At 39.3% G+C, this 25,982-nt stretch overlaps 1 protein-coding gene across 3 annotated transcripts in view; it reads left to right on the top strand.

The window, feature by feature from the left end:
• pals2b (protein associated with LIN7 2, MAGUK p55 family member b) overlaps positions 1-16,530 on the top strand; it is a 42,461-nt gene extending 25,931 nt beyond the window's left edge. For all 3 annotated transcript variants that reach the window (XM_057827260.1, XM_057827261.1, XM_057827262.1), the window contains 11 exons: positions 972-1,072; positions 1,168-1,320; positions 8,394-8,546; positions 8,614-8,841; positions 8,963-9,094; positions 9,171-9,267; positions 9,660-9,728; positions 9,800-9,961; positions 10,030-10,232; positions 12,860-12,988; positions 13,051-16,530. In XM_057827260.1, coding sequence (XP_057683243.1) covers positions 972-1,072; positions 1,168-1,320; positions 8,394-8,546; positions 8,614-8,841; positions 8,963-9,094; positions 9,171-9,267; positions 9,660-9,728; positions 9,800-9,961; positions 10,030-10,232; positions 12,860-12,988; positions 13,051-13,227 — 1,604 coding nt within the window. In that variant the 3' untranslated portion in view covers positions 13,228-16,530. The remainder of the gene's footprint in view (positions 1-971; positions 1,073-1,167; positions 1,321-8,393; positions 8,547-8,613; positions 8,842-8,962; positions 9,095-9,170; positions 9,268-9,659; positions 9,729-9,799; positions 9,962-10,029; positions 10,233-12,859; positions 12,989-13,050) is intronic.
• The last annotated feature ends 9,452 nt before the right edge of the window (positions 16,531-25,982 follow it).

Raw genomic sequence — 25,982 nt, 5'->3', positions numbered from 1 at the left:
ACATCTCGTTCGTACACTATTTACATTCATCTAGCATGATGGACAAACGCAAGTTTGACTCCACTAGCAACAGTTCCTAACGTCGTGAATATTAATGAGCAAATATGATGAGTTACGTGCACTATTCGAACCCATCAAAAGTGTTTATTTGATCCAAAATGACTGTCATCTTGTTCTGAAAAGTTAGCATGTTAGCAAATTTAAAGCCGATTTATTCATTGCCAATCAGACTTTTTTCATACTGGGTGTAATTTTAAACCTATTCTTAGGGCAGAATGGGATATATGTGAGATTAAATCCAGAAATCTTGATTTACATGTTGAACATGACATGCTTTTATTTTAAAATGTTCACCAGAAGTACTTTCGCTAAGCCGCTAACAGTAAGCTTTACACTCAGTAAAAAAAATGCAGTTATCGTTAATATTTGTCATGCATGTGGTGTCAGTAATAGATTTTTTCTCTTTTTCGCATCGTTTGCAAATGCTGTTACCCGTCGAGTTCTCATGTTTGAAGTGTTTTAACCACAAGTTTACGTTTTGGAGAAGATTGCCAGTGTTTTATAGCATGTTAATGTGGTTAGTACATTGTCTTTTTTGCCCAGGCCTATTTAAAAGCCAGTCTATACAGGGTAAATAAGCACATTTATAATGCAGACTAATTCTACCCAAGCACAAATTGTGAAAACAAAACCATCACATTGTTATATGAATATCTTATCACAACGGAAATGTTGTTTCCTCACCACCAGTAACTGGTTTAGCAGCTGAATAAGATGATTCATAATATTCCAACTCGGATATTTTGCGTTTCATGCCCGGTCTAGTTCTGACTATGTGTCACAGTGGACAAGTTTGAGCAGTGTGACTTGAATGGACAATTTACCACCCACCCACAGTGACTAAATAAAGACAAGATGAAGGCTTGAAGAATTTTCAGCTCGCTCAAATTGTACTTCTGTGTCTTGAGCAGCCGTGCAAGAGGAGTTGGAGAATCTAGGTGAGCTCCCCACCACCGGGGGCGCCAAAGACATCGATCTTCTCTTCCTCCGCGGCATCATGGAAAGCCCCATTGTGAGCTTCGCTAATGAACTAATTAGTCAAGCTAATTAACATGACAAGACTGAACAAGAGCACACATTTTACAGCAGCCGTTTTGTCTTCCCCAGGCTCACGAACAGCTGGATGAAGTCAAGCTGGAGGCGGTGCAGGACAACAATGTGGAGTTAGTGACGGAAATTCTCGGAGACATCAGCGGTCTTAAAGTCCGAGACGACAGCGCGGCCGAACTCTCGAGGATTTTGCGGGAGCCCCACTTCCAGGTAGGGAAATACCTGGATGAAATTCCGATTCGCCGGCTGCCATTGATAGTAGAGTTGTACGATAATGACTTTTTAACCGATATCCCGATATTGTCCAACTCCAAAAATCCGATACCGATATGTGCGGTTGTTGACTTAACATAAATGGCTAATTGTATTGCGATGCCCCATTGGATGATTTAATAATTATCATGCTCATATAACAAATCCCAGGCTTCTTGGTTTGGAGACATCTAATGGTCATCTAGCATAACTGCTATGCTACGCCGTGACAAGGAAGAAGGCTTCTACACTTACTGTGAAGGCAACATGCCGAGGGTGTAGGTTTGGTCTCACCATTCGTAGGGACGATATAACAGCATAACCTGCATGTACACTTTTTGCAGGTCGATCGCAACGCTAGTGTGGGTAGCGCGCCCTCCCTTTTTTTTCTTCAATGTACAAGGTTAATTAGGATTATGTTTTGTGCGTGTTGTGTTGTGTGAGCAACATATGAGGTTATGAAGCACCCGTCTCTCTCTAAGCAGCTTCTTGCTCACGTTTTTCTGGTTCTATAGTTTCTAGCAGTTCAATACATTCCTCACAGTTTAATTAATGTTAACAGTAGAAAACACAAACAGAAGGACACTTCTTTCTAAGCAGCTTCCTACACGAGTTTAGCAGGTTAGCAAATTCCCACAGTTTAATGTTATACTAACTCTGATGCCGACTTTGACTTTCAGTAGCAAAATTTGTGGTCTGCTCATCACCTCCACTGCATTGACTTCTTTTTACATTACTTACAGTGGCTGCTGCTGGCTGAAAAAAACCCTAAAATCCCTCCACTTCAAACGGGGCGGAGGAAGCGGCATGTTGTCGACAAATTTTTGCCGGGGCTGTGTGAGCGTGCATGTGTGTGTCGGGGGTGGGTCAAGTCATCAGCTAATCAAACGTGCGTTTGGCGGGGCGGCGGGGGGGGGGGGGGGCGCATTCAGCAAGTGAAAAGGGGTAAATGTAAGTTTGAACATAATGAAAATAATTCACTTAATAATGGTAGTATCAATTCTATCCTTACAACATATGCGAAGACAATCTTAAATCAGGGGTGTCCAAACTTTTTGCAAAGGGGGCCAGATTTGGTGTAGTAAAAATGTGGGGGGCCGACCTTGGCTGATGTCCTTTTCGTAGAACAATACATTTAAGCAAATTTTAGCAAGCCATGTTGTGTGTCACATTTGCTTTATTATTTTAAATTAATAATTTCCACAATCTCGCAACTAGCCTTTGCGGCATTCTCTTTCGACTCTCAGGCTCTTGCGAAATACTGCTGCTTTGAAATTAAGCTAGCTTCAAGTTGCTTCAATTTCTCGCTGCGTATCTTCCCTGTAATCTTTTCGTACATGTCAGCGTGTCTTGTTTGGTAATATCGCCTCATATTGAACTCTTTAAAAACAGCGACTGTCTCTTTGCAAATGAGGCAGACACAGTTGTTGCGTATTTTAGTGAAGAAATAGTCAAATTTCCACCTATCCTTGAAGCGTCGGCCATCACAGTCAACTTTCTTTTTTGTGTTGATGTTCGCCATTTTAGAAAATTGGAAGGGTCACATGGGGTATTGTTGCTTGGAGTGCTCCTGCCTTTTAGTGGGTAAATGAGGAGCAGCATTTAGTGTGTAAGCTACGTCATATGCTGGTAGTAGTACTGCTGACCAATTTATTAAGTCTGTGTGCGGGCCAGACATTATTGATTTTATGACAGAGGCTGGGGACCAGATGAAATTTGATCACGAGCCGCATTTGGCCCCCGGGCCGGACTTTGGACGTGTCTGATCTTAAATTATCTGTATAACTGAACTCATTATATAATGCATATAAGGTTGCTTGCTAAGGTTGGTGGGGACAATTTGTGCATCCTGAAAAGTTGGTAATGTTATGTCTGTACTGTCCCAATGCAAACCTATGCCCTTGCAACATGCATATTAGCCGCCCAAAACCGATAATAAAAAACTAAAGTCGATATTATCCAATATCATTTTCAAATAAATGCTTTTATTGGCCGGCAGTAGACGTTCAATCCATTTGAACTGGGAGTGGCTGGCAGCAGTCCAGATAGATACAGTAGATAAACTATATTTATCATTCTGCTCTGCACAAGTGAATACAGAATGAAATGTCTTTGCATTTGATCCGCACAGGAATTGGAGTACTCTACAACAGTGCAATAGGACTGTGCAAAACAAGCAAGCCAGGAGGAGGTTCACAACAAGACACAGTATTTCAAAATGCAATGATAGGTAATAAGCTAAACTGTCTGAATGCTGTACAGAAGTGCAGAGAAAATATTTTATGTCAGGAATTTACAATTTAACATTCTAATGGCCACAGGAACAAAACTAATTATGAACCTGGTGGTCCTGCATCACACGCTGCAGAACCTCTCACCAGAGGCTAGAAGGGTAAATAGTCCGTGAGGGGTCCCTGAAGATGTTTGTGGCTCGGGATAAGCAAAGAAGAGGGAGAGAGAAGTCCAAATAATTTTCTGTGCTCTCCTCACCATCCTCCTCACAGTGCTCCAGTCGGGGGTGCTGCAGCCTCCACACTAGGGCTGCAGCTATCGAATATTTTAGTAATCGAGTAATCGACTGAAAATTCTGTCGATTAATCGAGTAATCGGATAAAACAAATATATTTTTGGGTGAAGAGCAATTATAAATATACATGAGAAAACAAGACATTTCATCTAATCTTGAACCATTTTCAGTCAATCAATGTCTTTATTTTCGATGTATATTGTTGAAAACAGCCAACAATTGCATCTCAGCTGTAACTAGAATTAAAAAAAAAAAAGACTAATTCACTGCTTTCACTCAAAAAACCTTTACATCTTATTAAAAAAAATGTAGATCTAAAATGTAAGTCCTTATGGATTTTGAGTTTTTTGCAGTGTTCAAAATAAATGTATGATACAGGCTGTATTGGAGCACATTAGGGACCAGTGCTACTTGGTGTTTTATCCAGACATGACTACTGAGCTAAAATTGATAGTTAGCATTATAAGTTTTTATTTTACACCCTCATCACTCCACAATGCTATGTTATGTTAAAGCCTGTATGTAAGACACGTTAGCCACGCATCAACAGTGGTCATAATTAATAGAAACCTAGCCCTCCGCAGGGCTAACGCAAGGTGAGCTAGTAGTGACAGTAACGTTAATCTTATTTATTTAGCGCTCTACTGCTTTAAGATGGCGGCTGTTTACTAACGCTGCCCAGACGCGGCCGAGTCTGTCATTTTGCATCTAGTTTAACATACATGTGATCTCTATGAGACTCATCAGACGCTACCTGCTACCAACGTAGCATCGTGCAGCCTATTATTTAGCAAAGTCGGCGTCGTTTGTAGCGGCTGTCGGCTGCAGTAAGTTTTTTTTTTTTTTTCTCCTTCTTCCTCCCCGCACATGACATCAGCGCGTTGTACCACATTAAAAGTAGTCCGAGCAAAATGTGATGCTTAGAGCTGTCAAAATAAACGATTATTCGAGGTGAATAAAATTACTCGGATCAGTTTTTAAACTCGAGATGCTCGAGTATTCATTTCAGCTCTACTCCACACCACACAGAGATGCAGATTTGGAACGTCTATCGCTGTCATTGGCAGTAAATAAGGCAATTGATCACAGATTGTCAGTTAAATTTATTAGAATAATCACATTGGTTTGTAGGTGAATTCATGCATCGATAATGCAATAGACTAAAGCTTGGAGAAAATGTTAAATTTACTTGCTGCCAAATGGATTGGATGTCTGTTCCCGTCATCAACGTTTTTACTACTAATGTAATGATGTTCTCTTTTTACTAACTACCACAACACATACGCTGTGAGTACTACACATACACCTGGACTGGGAGTGAATGAGTTAATATGGACTAGACATACAAATGCCTTCAATGCTGTATTTAATCAGTGTTTAATCCTCACTGTTTTATAAAATTAAAAATAAATAATGACAATGCAATTAAATACAGGTAGCCCCCGGGTTACCACGTACTTGACTTACACGATTTCGACTATACGACGCCGGAGTCTTGTCTGCCATTTTGTCTCCAGGCGTTTTTGTTTGTACCCTACTGTACCTTACAGTGTTTTATTTTTTTACTTTACTTTATTAATATGACGTGGTCTGTCCTCACTAAACGTGAAGTTGTTCAGTTATAAAGACAGCAAACAAGGCAATTGTGCTTTTTGAAAATTTTGTCGAGCCGTAACACACATATGTACACTTTTGTTCAAAACAACACTCATTTTAACAATAAAACACTTGACACTAAACAATAGGTGTTCAAACGTCCATCTAGTCTGATCAATATGTAAATTTAGTAGATTAAATAAGCCTAATTTGCCGAACAAATGTCCGCTACCTTAAATGCTATGAATGCTAACATATTCACAATTCTCATAGCAAATCGCTCACATGTAACTCCAAAATGTAGGTGTAAACTTAATGCATACACAAAAAATATATTAGCTAAAACAACTTACAGCCTCATGTGGGCCAAACAAAGCTTCTCAGTTATATAAGGCAACAGTCCAGCCAGACCCAGCGCCGCCACCAGAGGGCAGTGTATCATCAGACAAATTACTATTATTTTAGACTTTTTGGATAATTATTTTGGGGTACTTAAAGGGTCAATTCAGATTCACGCGGAAATTCTGTCGCCAGCGTAGGAACGAAACTCATTCGTAACCCGGGGACTACCCGTGATTACTTTTTTGCTGGCTTTAGGCCAAAGTTATTAAAGATATTAAATCACATTTATATGGACTAGATATGTTTTGCCATCAATGGTAGCGAAAGATAAAATATACGTATTTTATTTACGATATATATGATATTTATTCAATCAGATTAACTGATTCACCGTACATTACAGTAGCTGCTGTGCATGAATCTGTTAATCTAAGTGGGACTTCTGATTCAATAAAGCGACGTTAGTTGCATAAGATGCGTGATGAGACCTTGTTGACCTACTAAAAGTGAGAGAAGTGGAAGCGCAGGAAAGCAGGCAGGCACATCATTTATGCAACTGACTTTTTTCACTAATTATTCCGTTGAAATATTCAGCGGATGTAATGCTAATGTTAGCGTAAGTGCTGGGATTGGATGTTGAATTAATCAAATAGATTTGCTGATAATCCATATTTGGAATTTCAGTCATTACATTAATCTGTTTTTCAAGGTGGTGAGAAGGCGCATCTCAAACTGTGGTTGTCAATTGCGGATTCTGACTTATTTTTTGAAAATTTGTATTTAAACAAGACTGCCTGTTTGCTGCTTTATGTGGAAATGCGTGAATATGAACCTTTAAATCATTTGCACTAGGGCTGCAACTAACAATTATTTTCATAATCGATTAATCGGACGATGAATTAAGCGATTAATCAGATAAAATGTCACATTTTTCAATAACGTTCACAATTTACCTTGAAGTTGTTTTAGGCATGTTGTAAGAAACAATGACGACAAAATGGATGAATATTTCATTCAAAAATAATATTTTATTACAGCTTCCTAACTTAACCGTAGAACTATCGGTTATCACATTCGTTGGCAGCTAATTTATTAATCAATTTTAATTGATTTAATCAACTAGTTGTCGCAGCCTTATTAAGCAGCTAGTTTAGTCAGTAAGATGTCCGAAAATTGGCAAAAATTTGAATTGTTGCTTTCCAAAGTAAAAGCAGACTTTTGTTCATGTCCTACTTTGAAAAAAAGGTAATGAAGAAATCTGATAATATTTACTTCTGAGAAGTTATATGTATGTTATAATTTTCAGAATTTAGACCAGTTTAAGGTGAAGAACGTCCTAAACGATTTGGTTATCAAAATAGCTGTCGATAAATTTGCTCAACGATTAGTTGTTGATTAATCGATTAATTGTTGCACCTCCAATTTGCACATTTTTTGATCATTAATTGAGATTGATCTATCAATAGATCAATGCGAGTCAACCTTTTTTTTTTTTTTTTTTAACATTATAAAAGCTTGTTACAGGTTTACAATGAAATGAATAAAGAAGAATTTATATTTAAAAAAGATTCATCTTTTCAATAAATTTTCTTTGCGTTGATTAGGCTTTAAATTTATGTTGATTTTACTCAAATAAAGCTGTAAACTTTAAGTCTAAAGTGAAAAAAAATCAATCACATTGATTTATTGATAAATTAATTGCGATTAATTGCAGAAAATCTGCTTTTTGTACAGCAGCTCACTCGTCTCACACTAGGGCTGCAGCTATCGATTATTTTAGTAGTCGATTAATCGAAGAAATAGTTCGAATAATCGAGTAATCGGAAAAGGAACATAAAAAATTAAACTACCTGAGCTGAGCCTCAAACCGTATAAAAAAATAAATGAATGAGGATCCAAGTACAACAAAAGAACAACTGGCTAACTTACATAGAAAAAGTTCGCTAGCTTAAATGCTATAAAATGCTAACTTTTTTTTTTTTTTTTTTACAATGCTCTTAACAAATGGTTCAAAAACATATTCCCACCAAAAACGGCTAAATATACCTACAAACTAAATTACGAATGCATTAAAAAACATTAGCTCAAACAAAAATGTTGCTTATGTTGGTCTTAACAGGGAGCAGCTGGATTCAGCCATGTGAAATGAGTCATATCATATTAACTGTTGCCATTGGAGAGCAGTGTATCCACCCAAATCAAGAAAACTAAATGCAAACACTTTCAAAACAATTACGGTACCATTACACCGCCACTTTAATTAAACGAATACTCGAAGCAGCAAAATTTAATTCGAATGTTTTTTTTTCTAATCGAATTCCTTGAGTTAATTGATTAACCGTTGCAGGACTATTTCACACTATACTGGCCTAAATATATAGTTAATTTTTAATACTTTTTAAAAACAATTTACAGTGAACTATTGGTAGATTAATTGAGATTAATTGCAGAAAATATGCAAATTGAACTAAATTTGATTTACACAAGCAGTCGCAATTCTCTAGTGTGTTTCTAGGTTATGTTACATCATTTTCCTTCAAGCATTGTCCTTTTGTCCTTTTCCCAGTCCCTTCTGGAGGCGCACGACATGGTGGCCTCCAAATGCTACGAAGTCCCGCCTCCGGCCGAGATGGCCAATGACGCGGCGGTAAACAGTGCGCTGATGCAAGCGGATGCCGTGCGCATGATCGGGATCCGGAAGAAGGCCGGGGAGCCTCTGGTGGGCTATTAAAAAACATAAAACCTTCAAGCGAGAAATTTCGAGTATAGCATTTGTCCTTTTACAGGGCGTCACCTTCCGCGTGGAGAAAGACGACCTTGTCATCGCCAGGATTCTCCATGGCGGCATGATTGACAGGCAGGGATTGCTGCACGTGGGTGATATTATCAAGGAAGTGAATGGAAAGGATGTGGGCAACAATCCCACTGAACTTCAGGAAATGCTCAAGGACTGCAGTGGTGGAATCACTTTGAAAATTCTGCCTAGTTACCGGGATGCCCCCGCACCCCCGCAGGTATACAAATGCTAAATAAACATTTTTTTTTTTTGCCATTGACGGCGGTAGAAGTCCAATAATTTTGAACAGCCTTCGCATTTCAAATTGATTGGACGTCTATCATTTTGACTTCTCCCAGGTGTACGTGCGACCCTACTTTGACTACGATCCGGCCAACGACAACCTGATACCTTGCCGGGAAGCTGGAATGGCGTTCAAGCGAGGGGACATCCTGCAGATTGTCAACAGGGAAGATCCAAACTGGTGGCAGGTGAGATTTTTGTCGCTTCGCTACTACGATAAAGTTCAAAATGGCTGACGAAAGTGTGTTTTGCCGTCTCTGGCAGGCTTGTCATATGGTGGGCGGGGCAACAGGGCTGATACCGAGTCAGTTCTTGGAGGAGAAGAGGAAAGCGTTTGTTCCTCGCGATTTTGATGGATCAGGTACGCATTTGGCGACATATTTGAGGAGATGGTAAATCAGAGCAAATATGAAAAAACAAGAATTTTATTCCTGAGGTTGTAAAATTATTGTTGTAAAATTAAGAGAAAAATCAGTCAAATTGGATTGGACGTCTATCACCGTCAATGGTATTGAAACATGATCACAAATGGATTTGATATCAATCAATGTCAATGGAGGTGAATGAGATAATTTTGGCCATTTTTGTTTGCAATTTTGTCCCGTTTTCATTTGGATTAGTGAACCAGTCCATCTGGTGAGCCTTAGGAAGTTAAACTCTTAAAAATGTTGTTTTTCTGCCCTCTAGTGGTCATTTAGTGCACACGCAAGGCAGTTTGAACGTTGCAAGTGATCCACTTGTTTCTTTTTTCAGGGATCTTGTGCGGCACCATTGCAGGGAAGAAGAAGAAAAAGATGATGTATTTGACAGCCAAGAACGCAGGTTTGCCTCTTGATAGTTTTTTATGACCTCATAACTGATACGATGATCTAATTACACTGTCGCCAATTTAGAATTTGACCGTCATGAGCTGCAAATCTACGAAGAAGTAGCCAAAGTTCCTCCATTCCAGAGGAAAACGCTGGTTCTGATCGGCGCTCAGGGCGTAGGCCGACGCAGCTTAAAGAACCGGCTCATGGTCCTTCAGCCCGCCCGCTTCGGCACCACGATACCCTGTACGACGTTATGCTTATCTCATTACGTGCCAAAAAGTAATTTGAAGTCATCTTTATTTTTTTGGCAGACACGTCACGGCGTCCACGTGACGAAGAATTGGACGGCAACTCTTACCACTTTACATGCCGGACAGAAATGGAAGTGGACGTGAAAGCGGGCCGATTTCTAGAACACGGCGAGTACGACGGCAACCTGTACGGCACTAAAATCGAGTCCATCCACGAGGTGGTGGCAGCCGGACGCACATGCATTCTTGATGTTAACCCTCAGGTAAGAAAGCTCAAAACAAATACTAACACTTTTACACGGAGGTCCCAAGTGTAATTTATCCAGATGCCGCTTTAGATAGTCTAGGTGGGTGGGGGCTAGGGTTGGGCATCGTTTGAATTTAAACAGGTCCGATTCCAATTCCGTGTTTTGATCCCGGTTCCAAACGATTCTCGATTCCGTTTCTATAATAAGCAGGGTAAAAAAATTGCATAGTTTTTATAATTTTTTAACTTCTCAATTATTTTCTTTAAATTATATGAACTTTCAATTAACTTTGCGATGAATCTCACAGGGCTATTTTTAACTCGTATATAAATATCAGTCTTTGAACTTGAATATGATGAAGTTTCTTTCCACAGCAGTGCACGTTCACAAAGATGTTTATTTTTCAAAAGCTCACGGAGAAAACATTTACACATATTCTTTTGCCTATGTTTTAGAGCAGGGGTCCCCATCTGCCGGGCCACGGACCGGTACCGGGCCGCAAAGAAAAAATCATTTAATAACGACCGCATTCTGGCCGAATTAACCCTGTGCCCCTGCTTAACACACCAATATCTCTGTCTACTCTAGATATAATACAACAGGATAGATTAAAATGTTGTCATAGAAGTCCATTGATTGGACTGCTAGTAGTACATCTTGTTTGTGTTTATAATATACCTATGTGCGCTTGTCCTCGATAATAGCGTATTACTAGGCCGCGGCGCAGCACATTTGTTCCCGGAAATAATTAGCCCCCACACGAGCGAAGATAACAGGAAAACAGACGTCTTTGGAAATATTTTTACGGCGAAAAGGACACCTGACGAGCCTACAACCTCGAAGACCCACGAACTGCGAAGGAGTGGATTCGCGACCGGTTTGTGAATAAACAGAGAGATTGCAAATGACGGCTACCTTATTAAACGTACATTTGAGACAACAACTCTACCGAGGTTCTGGATTAAAGTCATTCTGGAATATCCTGACATCGCGACAAGAGCGTTGCAAACCTTGCTACAATTTTCAACATCGTATCTTTGTGAAGCGGGCTTCTCAATTAATGTTTAACGACAAGGCGAAGTCGTTAATGGTGAGCGCGGTGTGTAGCTGTTGTGTGAAGCTTACTTGGCAGGATGAATCTGAGGAAAACTTTTCTACAAGTCCTTCCATGATCAAACGTAAGTTAATATTCCTTTCTTTCAAGAAAGTTTGTAGTGTTTACTTTGGAATCGCGGCATTTGCGCATTTTGCGGCTATGTTTAACGTTACGCGCATGCGCAAAACCGCATCGTTGCAATTTTTGATGGGTTGCAAAATTTGTTAGAACACAGGTCCGTGGAAAAAAAAGACCCAAATAACACCGGTCCGTGGTGCAAAAAAGGTTGGGGACCCCTGTTTTAGAGTGTCTTATGCTGCAGGCATTTATTGTATTCCATCATTTGTTTTAGGTGGTATTTCTACAAGTTAGTTGAGGGCTGACATCTTGCAGATGTCATAATCTGTACGTCTGCACATTTTAACAGTGGGTCTGATATAATTTCAGGGTGTTTATTCTGTTACTTTGTTGTCATTTATGTGAAGCGAAGCAACACGTTTTTGTGCTAAGCTAAATTAGCCACATCGTATGATTTGCTCATAACGGAGCTAGTCTTCATCTGGCTTCTTTTCCATGGTGTTCGGCAGCTATTTTTTCCGGTCGGCGTTCGGGGTATTGAAACTTGGATTTGAAATAAAAAAATTTGAATGGTTCCGGGAGAACCGGAGAGTTAGTCCCGGATCCCATCGATGCTCGATGCCCAACCCTGGTGGGGGCCACATAAATATTCCACATAAAAGCTTAAAACATTTTTAAAAAGTACAGTAATCCAATTGTGTAAATCACAGGTGTCAAACTCAAGGCCTCGGGGGCAGATTAAACCCAACACATCATTTTGTGTGGTCCACGAAAGTCAGTCATTTGCATCGATTTCAATCAAATTTGAAAATGAGATGAATGATATTTAAAGAAAATTTTAGACAAAACTTTCACTAACCCCCCCACCCCTTTAAAAAAAAAAACAATGTTTTGAAATTTCAAAAGTAAAGAATATTTACATTTACAATACATTATTTACAAAAGTGGGTAGTAACGGCACTCATGCACTTTGGATGAATAATGCTTCATTTCTGTACGGAATTCAATGATTTCTTTAGCCTAATGTGGTCATATAATAGGTTGTAGTACAGTATAATAATAAAAAATCAAACATCATAAGCAGTTACTCACAATGTTACTCGTTACTTGAGTATTCTTTTCACCAAGTACTTTTTTACTTGTACTTGACTATATTTTTTGGATGACTACTTTTATTTTTACTTAAGCAATATTATTTTGAAGTAACCCTACTCTTACTTGAGTAACATTTTTGGCTACTCTTCCTAACTCTGGCTATTAAGAAGCTCAAAAAAGAAGATTTGGATAGTTCTTGTGTCTCTTAATAATTCCACTTTAGCTAACAGATTCACAAACATCACTGAAAACTGACAATTGCCGGTGCTATGCTAGCTTATTCAGGTAGAGATTGGTAAAAAAAAGGTTAGCAGAAAAACTTAATTTAGCTATATTCACACACACTATAACATTTTTTTTGTTTCTCTGCCAGGCTTTAAAGGTCCTAAAAACAGCCGAATTCATGCCTTACGTTGTATTCATCGCCGCGCCTGATTTCGACACGCTAAAGGGCATGCACAAAGCCGTCGTGGACGCGGGTCTCACCTCCAAACAACTCACGGTAAAACCAAACCTGACACAGTAATCACATCTACTCTACTAACTGAATATCAACACTGGCAGGATGTGGACCTGAAAAAGACTGTAGACGAGAGTGCGCGCATCCAGCGGGCGTACGGCCACTACTTCGACCTGACCATCACCAACGACAACCTGGACAAAGCTTTCGACACATTACAGGCCGCCGTGGACAAACTGCGCACGGAGTCGCAGTGGGTGCCCGTTAATTGGGTCTACTAAGCTAGAAATTTGGGAAGGGTCTGTCTGCAGCACTAGCAATGGGGAGGATCACTTCCACATGGTTTGGAGCTAACTGTAATCGTAACCTCAGCCGCGCCACTGTTAACGAGGCATCTATGTATTCATGTCTGTGACAGCTAGTGGAAGCTTAAACAAAAGCTAGCGGAAGCTTAAACGAAAGCTAGCGGAAGCTTAAACGGAAGCTTGCGGAAGCTGAAACGGAAGCTTGCGGAATCTTAAAGGAACGCTTGCGGAAGCTTAAACGGACGCTAGCGGAAGCTTTAAACGGACGCTAGCGGAAGCTTTAAACGGACGGTAGTGGACACTTTAAACGGACGCAAGCGGACACTTTAAACGGACGTAAGCGGAAGTTTATACAGACTCTTGTGGAAGCTTTAAACAGACGCTAGCAGAAGCTTAAACGGACGCTAGCGGAAGTTTAAACAGAAGCTTAAAACGGACGCTCGCGTAAGCTTTAAACGGACGCTAGCGGAAGCTTTAAACGGACGCCAGCGGAAGCTTTAAACGGACGGTAGCGGACACTTTAAACGGACGCAAGCGGACACTTTAAACGGACGCAAGCGGAAGTTTAAACGGAAGCTTTAAACTTCCGCTAGCGTAAGCTTTAAACGGACGCTAGCGGAAGCTTTAAAAGGACGCTAGCGGAACCTTAAACGGAAGCTAGCGGACGCTTTAAATGGACGCTAGCAGAAGCCTAACAGGACGGTACCGGACACATTAAACGGACGATAGCGGAAGCTTATACAGACTCTTGTGGAAGCTTTAAACAGACGCTAGCAGAAGCTTAAACGGACGCTAGCGGAAGTTTAAACAGAAGATTAAAACGGACGCTCGCGTAAGCTTTAAACAGACGCTAGCGGAAGCTTAAACGGACGCTAGCGGACGCTTTAAACGGACGCTAGCTGAAGCTTAACAGGACGGTAGCGGACACTTTAAATGGACATTAGCGGAAGCTTTAAACAGACGCTAGCAGAAGCTTAAACGGACGCTAGCGGAAGTTTAAACAGAAGCTTAAAACGGACGCTCGCGTAAGCTTTAAACGGACGCTTGCGGAAGCTTTAAGCGGACGCTAGCGGAAGCTGTAAACGGACGCCAGCAGAAGCTTTAAACGGACGGTAGCGGACACTTTAAACGGACGCAAGCGGACACTTTAAACGGACGCAAGCGGAAGTTTAAACGGAAGCTTTAAACAGACGCTAGCGTAAGCTTTAAACGGACGCTAGCGGAAGCTTAAACGGACGCTAGCGGACGCTTTAAATGGACGCTAGCAGAAGCCTAACAGGACGGTACCGGATACATTAAATGGACGATAGCGGAAGCTTATACAGACTCTTGTGGAAGCTTTAAACAGACGCTAGCAGAAGCTTAAACGGACGCTAGCGGAAGTTTAAACAGAAGATTAAAACGGACGCTCGCGTAAGCTTTAAACGGACGCTAGCGGAAGCTTAAACGGACGCTAGCGGACGCTTTAAACGGACGCTAGCTGAAGCTTAACAGGACGGTAGCGGACACTTTAAATGGACATTAGCGGAAGCTTTAAACAGACGCTAGCAGAAGCTTAAACGGACGCTAGCAGAAGTTTAAACAGAAGCTTAAAACGGACGCTCGCGTAAGCTTTAAACGGACGCTAGCGGAAGCTTTAAGCGGACGCTAGCGGAAGCTTTAAACGGACGGTAGCGGACACTTTAAACGGACGCAAGCGGACACTTTAAACGAACGCAAGCGGAAGTTTAAACGGAAGCTTTAAACGGACGCTAGCGGAAGCTTTAAAAGGACGCTAGCGGAACCTTAAACGGACGCTAGCGGACGCTTTAAATGGACGCTAGCAGAAGCCTAACAGGACGGTACCCGACACATTAAACGGACGATAGCGGAAGCTTATACAGACTCTTGTGGAAGCTTTAAACAGACGCTAGCAGAAGCTTAAACGGACGCTAGCGGAAGTTTAAACAGAAGCTTAAAACGGACGCTAGCGGACTCTTTAAACGGACGCTAGCTGAAGCTTAACAGGACGGTAGCGGACACTTTAAATGGACATTAGCGGAAGCTTTAAACGGACGCTGGCGGAAGCTTTAGACCAGGGGTGTCAAACCGATTCCATAAAGGGCCGCAGTGGGTCCTGGTCTTTGTTCCAACAGATCCAGCACAGAAAGTTCAACCAATGAGTTTGATTGAACTGATTACACTTGTAAGACACTAGATTGGTGAAAAGGGATTGTTCTCGTTTGGTTGGAATGAAATCCAGTACCCACTGCGGCCCTTCGAGGACCGGTTTGACACCTGTGCTTTAAACGGACGCTGGCGGAAGCTTTAAACGGAAGCTAGCGGAAGCTTCAAACGGACGCTAGCGGAAGCTATAAAAGGATGATAGCGAAAGCTTAAACGGAAACTTGCGGAAGCTTAAACGGAAGCTTGCGGAAGCTTAAACGGACGCTAGCAAAGGCTTTAAACGAACGCTAGCGGAAGCTTTGAACGGACGCTTGCGGATGCTTTAAACTGACGCCAGCTGAAGCTTAAACGAAAGCTAAGTGGAAGAACAAAGAACAAGAACAAGTGATTCCCCCATTACTAGTGACGCCCCTGTCTTGCAGGCTGCAGACAGATCCATTTTAGGAATTTGGACACTCGCCACGCCACTTTTTTCTACTTAAAGGGAATGAGTGCTTATTTATTTTCTAACTTTTTATCAAAGATCTTTCTATAAAGGCAGTGAAAAGGGGAGTTCTTCAGGGTTGTTTTCTGTGTTAAACGTCTGTTTTACGTGTTTCAAACTGTTATTTCATTCACTGCCATTGACGGCGAGGGACGTCCAAACCATTTGAACTGGGAGGACTGCCACATTCCCAGTTCTCATGGTTTGGACGTCTGTCACGGTTAGTGACAGGTTCAATTTTTGTAAAAAGTTGTGATCGAACACTGTTAATTTTTTAGTAGTTTCTTTGAACGTGCGTCTTGATTTTAGTGTACTTTTCGCCACCTCTGTCCTGCCTGCCTAATATGCAACCGTCACTGTCCTCATCTTCAAGCCAACGTCTTTATTTCTGATGTGAAAGTCGCACAAATGCCACACGTCAACCTCTTTTAGACTGCAGAAAAGTAACTTATTTCAGTTATGTCTTTATTTATTAAAGCTAGTTCTATTTTTGATGTATTTCCTTTTATAATCCCAGTGCCACATTGTAGAAATCCTGCTACCAGTTTAAGGTATTATCAATCACCCCGTTCAAAAGATTTGTTTCTACATTTTTATCTGCAAATTTAAATAAAGGTGATTGCATTTCGGCAGGTGGTTTCAAGTTCATGGGATGTCATCGATACAAAATGAGTAGTTAAATAATTGCATCTTCTTCATATGATTAATTAGAGCTGTCCAAGGGTAGCTGATAATATCGGCCGATAAAAGCATATTAAAATACCGGATAATATCGACATGTTTTTCATTATCAGTTTTGGGCCAATATGCATGTCGCCTTCAAAGTGAATGTAGGGGTCCTCTGTCTTTGTACAAGGGGTGATCACAGCTTAGCATAGCAGTTATTCTTACTGACCATTAAATGTCTTCAAACTAAGGGGCCGTTTACACGGTGATGCTCAAGGAATACAACAAACTTCATGTTTGCATTTACATGGTTCCGTCTCCATTCGAGCGATGTCGCAATTCCATGTGAAAATGATGTAGTATTCATGCCAGGCCCTAGGGGGCAGTGTGTTTTACAAGGCGACAACAACCTCCTCAACCCGGAAGAAAACATACCCACCCACTCAAAGCAATGGCATCCATCCACGCAAGTTTTTTTCTTTTGCCTCAAAAGGCACAAAACTGCGAAGATAAAATATATTTGAATTAAAAATATTCTTTAAAAAAAACAAAACAGTAAATTAAAGCCAACATTCCACCGTGTTTGCTGTTTTGAATGTTTACTAGCACTGACTGCACATGCCCAAAGTGGCGTGTGCGAGTGCTGATGTCATCAGAGCGAGAGCATTCCATTCATATTCAGTTCAATTCAATAAACTTTATTTTTCGCTTGGGAGAGTTCCTTCATGCAAATTGGTTTCCAGTGCCCATAACACCTGAAGGAATCGGACTTTCAAGCTGGCGCAGCTCCAACGACCCGGGCCGGCGAGATCCCAACAGTCCGCCCAGAAGGCCAAACTCCACGCGTCCACCGTAGTCTTAACCCTTTGCACTGACTCAATTTTGAAAGGTTTAAAGAAGGCTCACCGAAAACAAGTTGACAATTTATTCAGGTCGACAGCGATCAAAACGGCAAGGCGAAACAGAAAGGCAAGGTCATCCCATGGCAGGTCAACAAAAGGTTCCAGAGAAAAATGACAACGCTTAGTTAAACATTGTCTTTTGAAGGCTCTCCCTAGGCGGGCCGTGGGCAGTAAGGAGGGTGTGTATGTTTAAGATTATTGTCTGTTTGTGGATTGGAGTGGAGGATTCGGGAGCTACTGTTGTCAGGGCAACAAGGGTTGTGGATTTTGCCACCTCAGCGTCAAAGGGGCTCTTGGAGTCTTGTCAGTCGTGTTATTGGGTGTTCTTCGGTGTTTCCTTTTTTGGGACAGAGCGTCCCGCCATTTGTTCTGGACTGTGCAGGAGCACGCGCTCGGCTTCCGTGATGAGAAGTCGTTATTTCTTATGCCCGATATTCTGCTTGTTTTCCTTAAACTATGGTATAAGTGCTAATTATTTTATATTGGGTGTGTTGGAGTAATACAAACAGTTAAACAGTAAATATGAGAAATGATACTATTCCCTGATTGATGGTAATTCCCCGACTGCATATGTTGGTATCTGTTTGCTATCGGTGGACGTGTAAACACCATTCATTTTGAGCAGATGTGTACAATAACAAAAAAGTCAAATGTCATAGTAAATTTTTTTTTCATTTGACGAGACATGTTCCCCAAAAATTACATAATCTAAAAGTTCATTTATTTCCATGGTATTCAAATTTTTTTTTTAATGGATTTTTATTTACTATCAACCACCTGAGCACCAAAAACAATGGTAAAAAAACACTTAAAAAAATACCAAACACATTTTGAAGCTTTTCATTTTTATTAATGAATGTAACTTACAGTCAAGCCAAAGAGAACTACATGAAGTGATGCATATTCACATTGTGTCCTAGGAGGGTTTTACAGCATTATTTTGTGTTCTGTAAGCGTAAATGTTGACAACAAAACGGGTAACATAAGATAGAAATCAAAAGCTTTACAAACTTTACAACACCCAAAAAAAAAAAAAAAAGGAGCTTAGCAAGTGGATGAAGGAAAAAGAAAAAAAAAAAAAGAAAAATCAGCATTATATAAAGGACCCCCACCCCATCCCACCCCCACCAGAACAGGAATGACTGCAAATTCACTTTTGGCATGTCATGCTTTAAATAAGGGAGAAGATAATACATTATAGAACACACGAATGGAGGGAGGTTTGAATTCACACAGCGAGTGGCCTCTATTAGCTGCTCGACACAAACTGGACCTGAAATGAGGACTCCGGTGGGCTAACTCCATTGTTGTTATTTATAAGAAGAAACAAAGACATTTTCAGGTAAATGCTAGCCCAAATCAAGGTTTGTTCTGATTTATTTATGTATACAGCCCATGACTGCGTTCAGGAGTTTAATGGTTGTTTTTCAACCACTGTAGCATGGAAAATAATTCATTATCACCTAACTGATTTAAAAATGTTTTTGGGAAAATCTGGTGTACGTGTTGTCCAATGGTCGGTAATCATGCAATACTCTTCCCTATCAGTAGGTGTCAATAGGTAGCTCATTATTGTGTTTAGTGATGCGTAAGAGGTAAGTTGCTAGCAGCTAGCATTGGGGCTATCGGCTAGCTGGCGAAAACGGTGACAGCGACGGTAAATGTTTTTAAAAAGGAAAGATGCTAACTCGGAAATGGCGGAAATTAATTGAAAAGTAAGCAAAGACCATTTTCTCTTGGTATCTGATTTAAGGCAATAAGCAAAAGCTATTTTTCATTGGGATTTACGCTAGAATGTAAAGAACTGTAACTTGAAACGATGCAGTGATACCTACTCCATTATAGCCTAGGTGTCACACTGAGTGAGTAAAAATATTATAAAATGTGTTTTTGTGTTTGATTCCGATTCAAAACACTGCTTTATTTTGTTAATATAGTCTATATAAATGTATTTTTACTATAACTTTACTGGTGACATGCCCTGAAAATTTTATTTAATGAGAAAATGTGCCATGGCTCGAAAAAGGTTGAAAAACACTGCTATAAGTGAAAGTTATTCAAAGGCTTTCATAAAATAAAATGGACTTGACAGATGCTAGGCATAAGCGGATTGAAAGCTTAGGTTTAAAGAAATTCTGAATATCCATCTTGCCTCCTCAGGTGTAGTTTTGGCTAAGCAAAGCAAAGGACCGTCTTTAAGGTGCAGTCATATGATCTTTTCGAAAAATAATTTGGACCCATTATGTAATACTTAGTAGGATTTTCGTTCATTTCATTCATTTTTTGGGGGGTTTATTGCTTTACAACTTTTATAGACAAAATTTGACCAGCTCGGTCTTTAAATTTTTGACATTAGGCTTCATCTTTAAGTTAGCGGGGGTTTAATTCGTCGTAGGAGTTGATTTCAACAAATTCTGTGCAGTTTTTCAGTTATTTGAGTTTCAGGGCTTTAGAGTGGCTAAGCTAGCGTGAGTCAATGGTGCCTGCTTAGCATGCCAATAAAAATGATATTAACAGATCCAACATAGTAAAATACATTCAAAATGCAAATCATTGTTTGAAATTCCCATGCGGCCAAAACAATTTCACACCAAACTACTGTAATTTCATTCTGCAGGACTATTATTATTTCAAGTTATAATAACTTTATCCTGAAAACATACCCAACACTATGGATCGCATGGGTCATCAGTGATTCTCATGCGTAAATATTGTAGAAATGTGTTTCATTTATTCACAATAATCACACGTAAAAAATGCCACTTATTTTTCTAACATATTCACACAGGCCCCTTTTGTCTTCTTACCATTGTATGTAATTTGATCAGGGCGGGGGGTTGTACATTCCAAGCAAGTTACCCGAGAAGGGCAAAAAAAGCTGTGCACGGGGAAGCTGGGAGCACTTTTCTGTTTGTCTGTCTTTAAGTGTAAATTCTTTGTTCTTTTTTTATTCCCGAATTCTGTGTCATCATCTCCTGTTCGTTATAAGAATAAAACAACCTGTAACATGGAAGAATCGACTCTCTTCCTTCAATATGTTGTTTTTTATTGGCATGCTATGCATCCACCATTGACTCGTGCTAGCTTAGCCACTCTGGACCCTTGAAACTAATAACAAACTGCACGGAATTTGTTGAAATCAACTCCACCGACTAATCAACCCCCTGCTAACTCGAATATTAAGCCTTATGTCAAAAAATTCTGAACCTCCCCTTTGAATTCATTTATAGGAAAGTTATTCACATGCAATTATTTTTCTGACACCGGGGGGCACTGCCCCCTTTACCCTTCTTCAATCTCTGCCTATGATGCTGGAACTTGGACCACTATTGCACTAAACTTGATTTGAAATTTTATGCTTTTGAGTGCAACTGATTGTTGTATTAGTGAATGTTCATGATCTGTTTTCGTAAAAAAACATTAGACGGATGTTTGGACTTAGCCCAAAACTGCACTAAACTTATTTAATAAGAATAGAAACTTTTTTAACGCTTGAGAGTGCATCTGATTATTGTACTATAAGTTATAAATCATAAAGTTGATTTGACAGTTGCCTGGACTTGTATGACGACTATTGCACTCAACGTACATTTTTTTAACAGTCATTAAACATAGTCTCCAACAAAATAATTAATGCTGCAACGATTAATCGATTAACTCAAGTAATTCGATTAGAAAAAAAGATTCGAATTAAATTTTGCTGTTTGGAGCATTCGTTTAATTAAAGTGGCGTTGTAATGGTTTGTTTTGAAAGTTTGCCTTTCATTTTATTGATTTGGGTGGATACAGTGCCCTCTAGTGGCAACAGTGAATATGGCATAACTCACATTACACATGGCTGAATCCTGCTGCTCCCTGTTAAGACCAACATAAGCTCAGTTTTTGTTTGAGCTAATGTTTTTTTAATGTATTCGTAATGTAGTTTATTGGTATATTTAGCCATTTTTTGTGGGAATATGTGTTTGAACCATTTGTTAACAGCATTGTAAAAAACAAAAAACGTTAGCATTTTATAGCATTTAAGCTAACGTCTTTTGCTGTGTAAGTTAGCCAATTGTTCTTTTATTGTACTTATGTAGATCCTCATTTGGTTATTTTTTTAGAACCATTTGAGGGTCATCTAAGGTATTTTAAAAATGTTCCTTGTCCGATTACTCGATTAGTCAAACTAATTCATAGATGCAGCCCTAAAAATAATACAAATGGAGTTAGCCCGCTATTGCTCCTGATTGAAAGTGAAATGTACATGTCAACCAGAATTCCGATTTCAAGGCGACAAAGATCGAAAAGTGAGGATTACCCAGTGAGATAACCAGACTGTCGAATTCAAACCTCCCAACAACGGGTGGGGGAGGAGAAAAAAAGAATTTTATTGGACATAATGAAGTACACCAAAGAAATAAGTCAATGCAGCATATATCAGGCTTATGAGGTACTTCATAAATGGATGTATAGATCTAAATATACTGTATATAATAATCATCTCAACCTTGTATTTTTTAAAAAATGTTATTCAAAGAAAAGTCATCTTCCTACCGATAGCATAAAATACCTCGTCAGTTCTTTTGTTACTTTGTGGCCGACTCAGAGAGGGCCGTCGTTTGAGACTGCTTCCAAAAGTGCAAAAACACAAATACTGATGGTTCCGTAAGCACGTCGCCGCTAAAAAGAAAAATGGCAGACGCTGACGACGACCCAACGGACGTTTCGTTACGTTTACGCTGGATTGTTCGGCCATGGAAAGTGGTGATAGGTAGAAAACGGAATGTTGTTTTTATTGCAGTAAAACTAATATTGAAGACAGTTACCAAATTCCAAGAATGATTTTCATTGTACGGGCTCATCGGCAGACCACCGCATTAGTAGCGTTTCAGCGGTTTGTGTTGATTGAATGTAAGTGATGTACAGCAGAATTGTTTGTTTGTGCCCAAAATCATTTGTGTTGGTCGCTTTCTTATAAAGTTACGTAGAACTTATGTTCAATTGGCTGGATTTACACTGCTAGATTCAGTTAAAAATTGAGTTAACAATACTTTTTTGGGGAAATTCTTCTAAACTTTTTAATCTAAATATATTTTACTAAGGTTGCAACAACTAATCAAATAAATTAGTTGCTAATTATTTTGATAATTGATATTTTAACGGCAGCTTGGGTCCTTGTTTGTGTGTAACGTGCACGTCAATGATTAGAGCAAAAGAGAGAGAGTTCACTGCTGCTATTGAGTTGCTGAATCCATAATATTATGAAGTGTCGAGAGTTGGATTTGTCTTTTGTGTTGTTAGATCCAGTGTGCCTCCATCAGAGGTGAGTAAATGAAGCCATTTGTATTGTTTGTATTCTTTGCTGATGAGACGTGACTACCCTAATTTTCAGACTATAAGCCGCCACCCACTAAATTTGACATGGAAACAGCATATGTTCAGAAATACATCGCACTGGACTATAAGCCGCTGATGTCCTCACTGTATTATGGGATATTTACACCAAAAGATGTTGACTAGTAACACTTTATTTGACAGCGGCATCATAAGACTCATAAGACCAAATGAACCACCGTGAAGCTATGAACCAATTGGCTGCAAAGCTTCATTTGGCCACCACTGCTCCCTTAGGGGAGACAGTCAACCTCTGCTGCCACCTGTTAACACTGTTGTCGTCCAACATGCCTCCTAGCATGCATTGCAGCGCTACAGATGTAAATAATCTAAATTCATGTTCGGTGCAATATATTTCTTTAGTTTCTGTTCCATTTGTTTAATTAATTGCAAGTTATGGTAATTGGTAACACTTTATTTGACAGTGGCGCCATAAGACTGTCATAAGACCATCATAATTATGACATGAGCGTCAATGATTGATTATAACAGATAGAGGTGCACAATAATTATCGGTCCGATAATAGGAATTATGACGTCATCCCAATAAATCCGATAACATAATATATTATCGGCCCTATTGATAATATTTTTGGCTCTGTGTCGGATTGGGATTTGTTTGTTTCCACTCCTGTTTTTCCCAGCATGCAAAGTTTTGTTACTGTCTTTGTTTTGTTCATTATAATAATGTTCATGTCATCATGAAAAATCTGGCAAATCTAAGATGAATCAACCACTAGTATTTTTTACCTACAGGTGTTCAAAAACTCAGGTGAATATACATTGAAAAAAAAAATATATATATATATTATCAATTATCGTATCTGTATCGGCCTTGAGGAGCAGGAAGTTACTGATATCGGTTTCAAAAAATGGATATCGTGCACCCCTAATAACAGATGTCATTTTGTGTCATCCGGCAAATTATCTCACTTTTGAATGGATGTAAAAGAGCCGAGCTGGACATAAATAAGGTTAGTGACATTTAACGACATCTGTCATAAGCATTCATTAATGCCAATGATAGTGTCATGCCTTAATAATGACGCTCTTATGGCACTCTTATGACGCCGCTGTCAAACAAAGTGTTACCCATTTACACAAATAAATCAACAAATAAGCCACACTGGACTATAAGCCGCAGGATTCAAAGTGAGGGGAAAAAGTAGCTGCTTATAGTCCGAAAATTACGGTACTTAGCTAGGAGCGCTAAGCTAGTTCACGATTATTCTAATAAGTTTAAGTGTTATTTGTATTGTGTTTTGGAGAAGCATAGAAGCATTTGAGTTAGATTGTAAAGTTGTCTGATTTCTTTTTCTAAAAGAAACCGCACACATTAACCCAATCATAAGAGCTTAGAGTCTCCTTTCAACACAAACTCAAACTGTAAATTGTCATACAAGAGAGTGTGCTTTGAAATTGGATTGGATCTATGAAAAAAACGATTCATTACAGTCTGCCTCCTCATTTGAGTTTGTTGTTTAAAGAAAATAAATGACTGACTAAATTTATGTCAGCGCTTTGCCCACAAGAAAAAAATGTCAATCAGCTGCACTTAAAAGAAAAATTAACAGGGCTTTTGTCTGATTTGTGTACTGAGAAATTGTTTTCATGTTTTATACTCAGAACCTTTATTAAAAACTTTAAAAAGTTTTATGTACCTAAAACAGTACAGTTGTAGACTACAGTGCAGTTAAGTCAAGAAGATGTAATAAAATATTTTTGAAGGAAATAGTCATCCATTTTGTCTTCAATGTTACTTACAACATGCCTAAAACAACTTCAAGTTAAATTGTGGCGGTAATTGATAAAGTTTACATTTTTCCGATTGTTTTAATTAATCGATAATAAAAATAATCGTTAGGTGCAGCCTTATATTTTACTAAAAAAAAAATACATTTCACAAGCTTTAATCTGAAGCAAAAAAGAAAAAAAAAAAAAAACAGATCTGTGAGATTAATCTATAAAATTAACTGATATGTAGATTAATCGGAAAACATCAATGAATGAGGTTTTTTTTTCGATTGTTTGACAGCACTAATAGAAAACCAAACCAAATGAAAGAAATACAGCCAAGTTTACTTATTTTGTGAAAACGTGCTTGTGAAAACCTCATTTTTGTCTCAAAGCATGTTAAAACTTGAAAAACCTGTTGTCGGGGCACTCTTAGGTCAAAGTACCACAAATTAGCTGAAAATCTAAAATTAAATGGACACAATTGGGTGCACAGTGTAAATCCAGCCTTTAATAAAACACGAGCCCTTTATTTTTTTTACAGCAATGCTTTGCTTGTCAACCTAGCAATGCTTCCACATGATATGAATTTTTATCAGTTGCGACAAAACTACGCTTTGAGGTAGGTTATCATTTATTTTCCCCCTAGCTTGTAAAAAGAAGCCACATAGCTTCTTAAAATGCTTTTAAAATACAAATTAAAAAAACGCTTACATGTTTCGCCCGACGTTTAAAATTGACGGGACAAAAAAAATTACACTTCCGGAAATTTCGGACAAGTTGTGCTGTTTCAATCATACAGGAAATAAAGCTGCGGTGTTATACAATCACCAAATCTAATAAGAACCATAATAATATAATAAGAGTGACTCATTAACGAAAACAATCCGCTTTGTGTTTCAGGCATGGGAGTGAATAGAAGCTTTTTAAAAAGGAGACTCAAGACTGCAGGCGAACTCTCACGAACTGCTAGTACGGAAAAAATGTCACTTGTGGGATATCACGAAAACAACAAAAATGGTTTGTGAAAACTTGGAATTGTAGATGAATATTATTACTGTTAAGAGTCAATAACGCCTATAAATGTCAAATTTACAAAGCACAAAGGAGTTTGAAATACATTCATTGTTACCCGAAGTAAGGAAAAAGCACAGAGGAGCTACGCGACAACCCAATTCATACGTAGACGATTAAAAGCAAAATGCTAGCTTTCTATCCTCGATTTTTCATCAACTCCCTTATTTTGCTCATTTTCTGTCATTGACAACAACAGACATCTGATCTATTTGAACTGGGAGAGGGGCTGGCAGTGGTAATTACGGGCTAGCCCATCACGAGCTAGCCCATTTCAGGCAAGCCCATTACGAGCTAGCCCGTTTCAGGCAAGCCCGTTTCAGGCTAGC

Source organism: Corythoichthys intestinalis, chromosome 22, assembly GCF_030265065.1.
Source record: "Corythoichthys intestinalis isolate RoL2023-P3 chromosome 22, ASM3026506v1, whole genome shotgun sequence".
Taxonomy (NCBI): Eukaryota; Metazoa; Chordata; class Actinopteri; order Syngnathiformes; family Syngnathidae; genus Corythoichthys; species Corythoichthys intestinalis.
The sequence above is the reverse complement of the archived record's forward strand: the minus strand, read 5'-3'. Positions and strand labels throughout refer to the sequence as shown.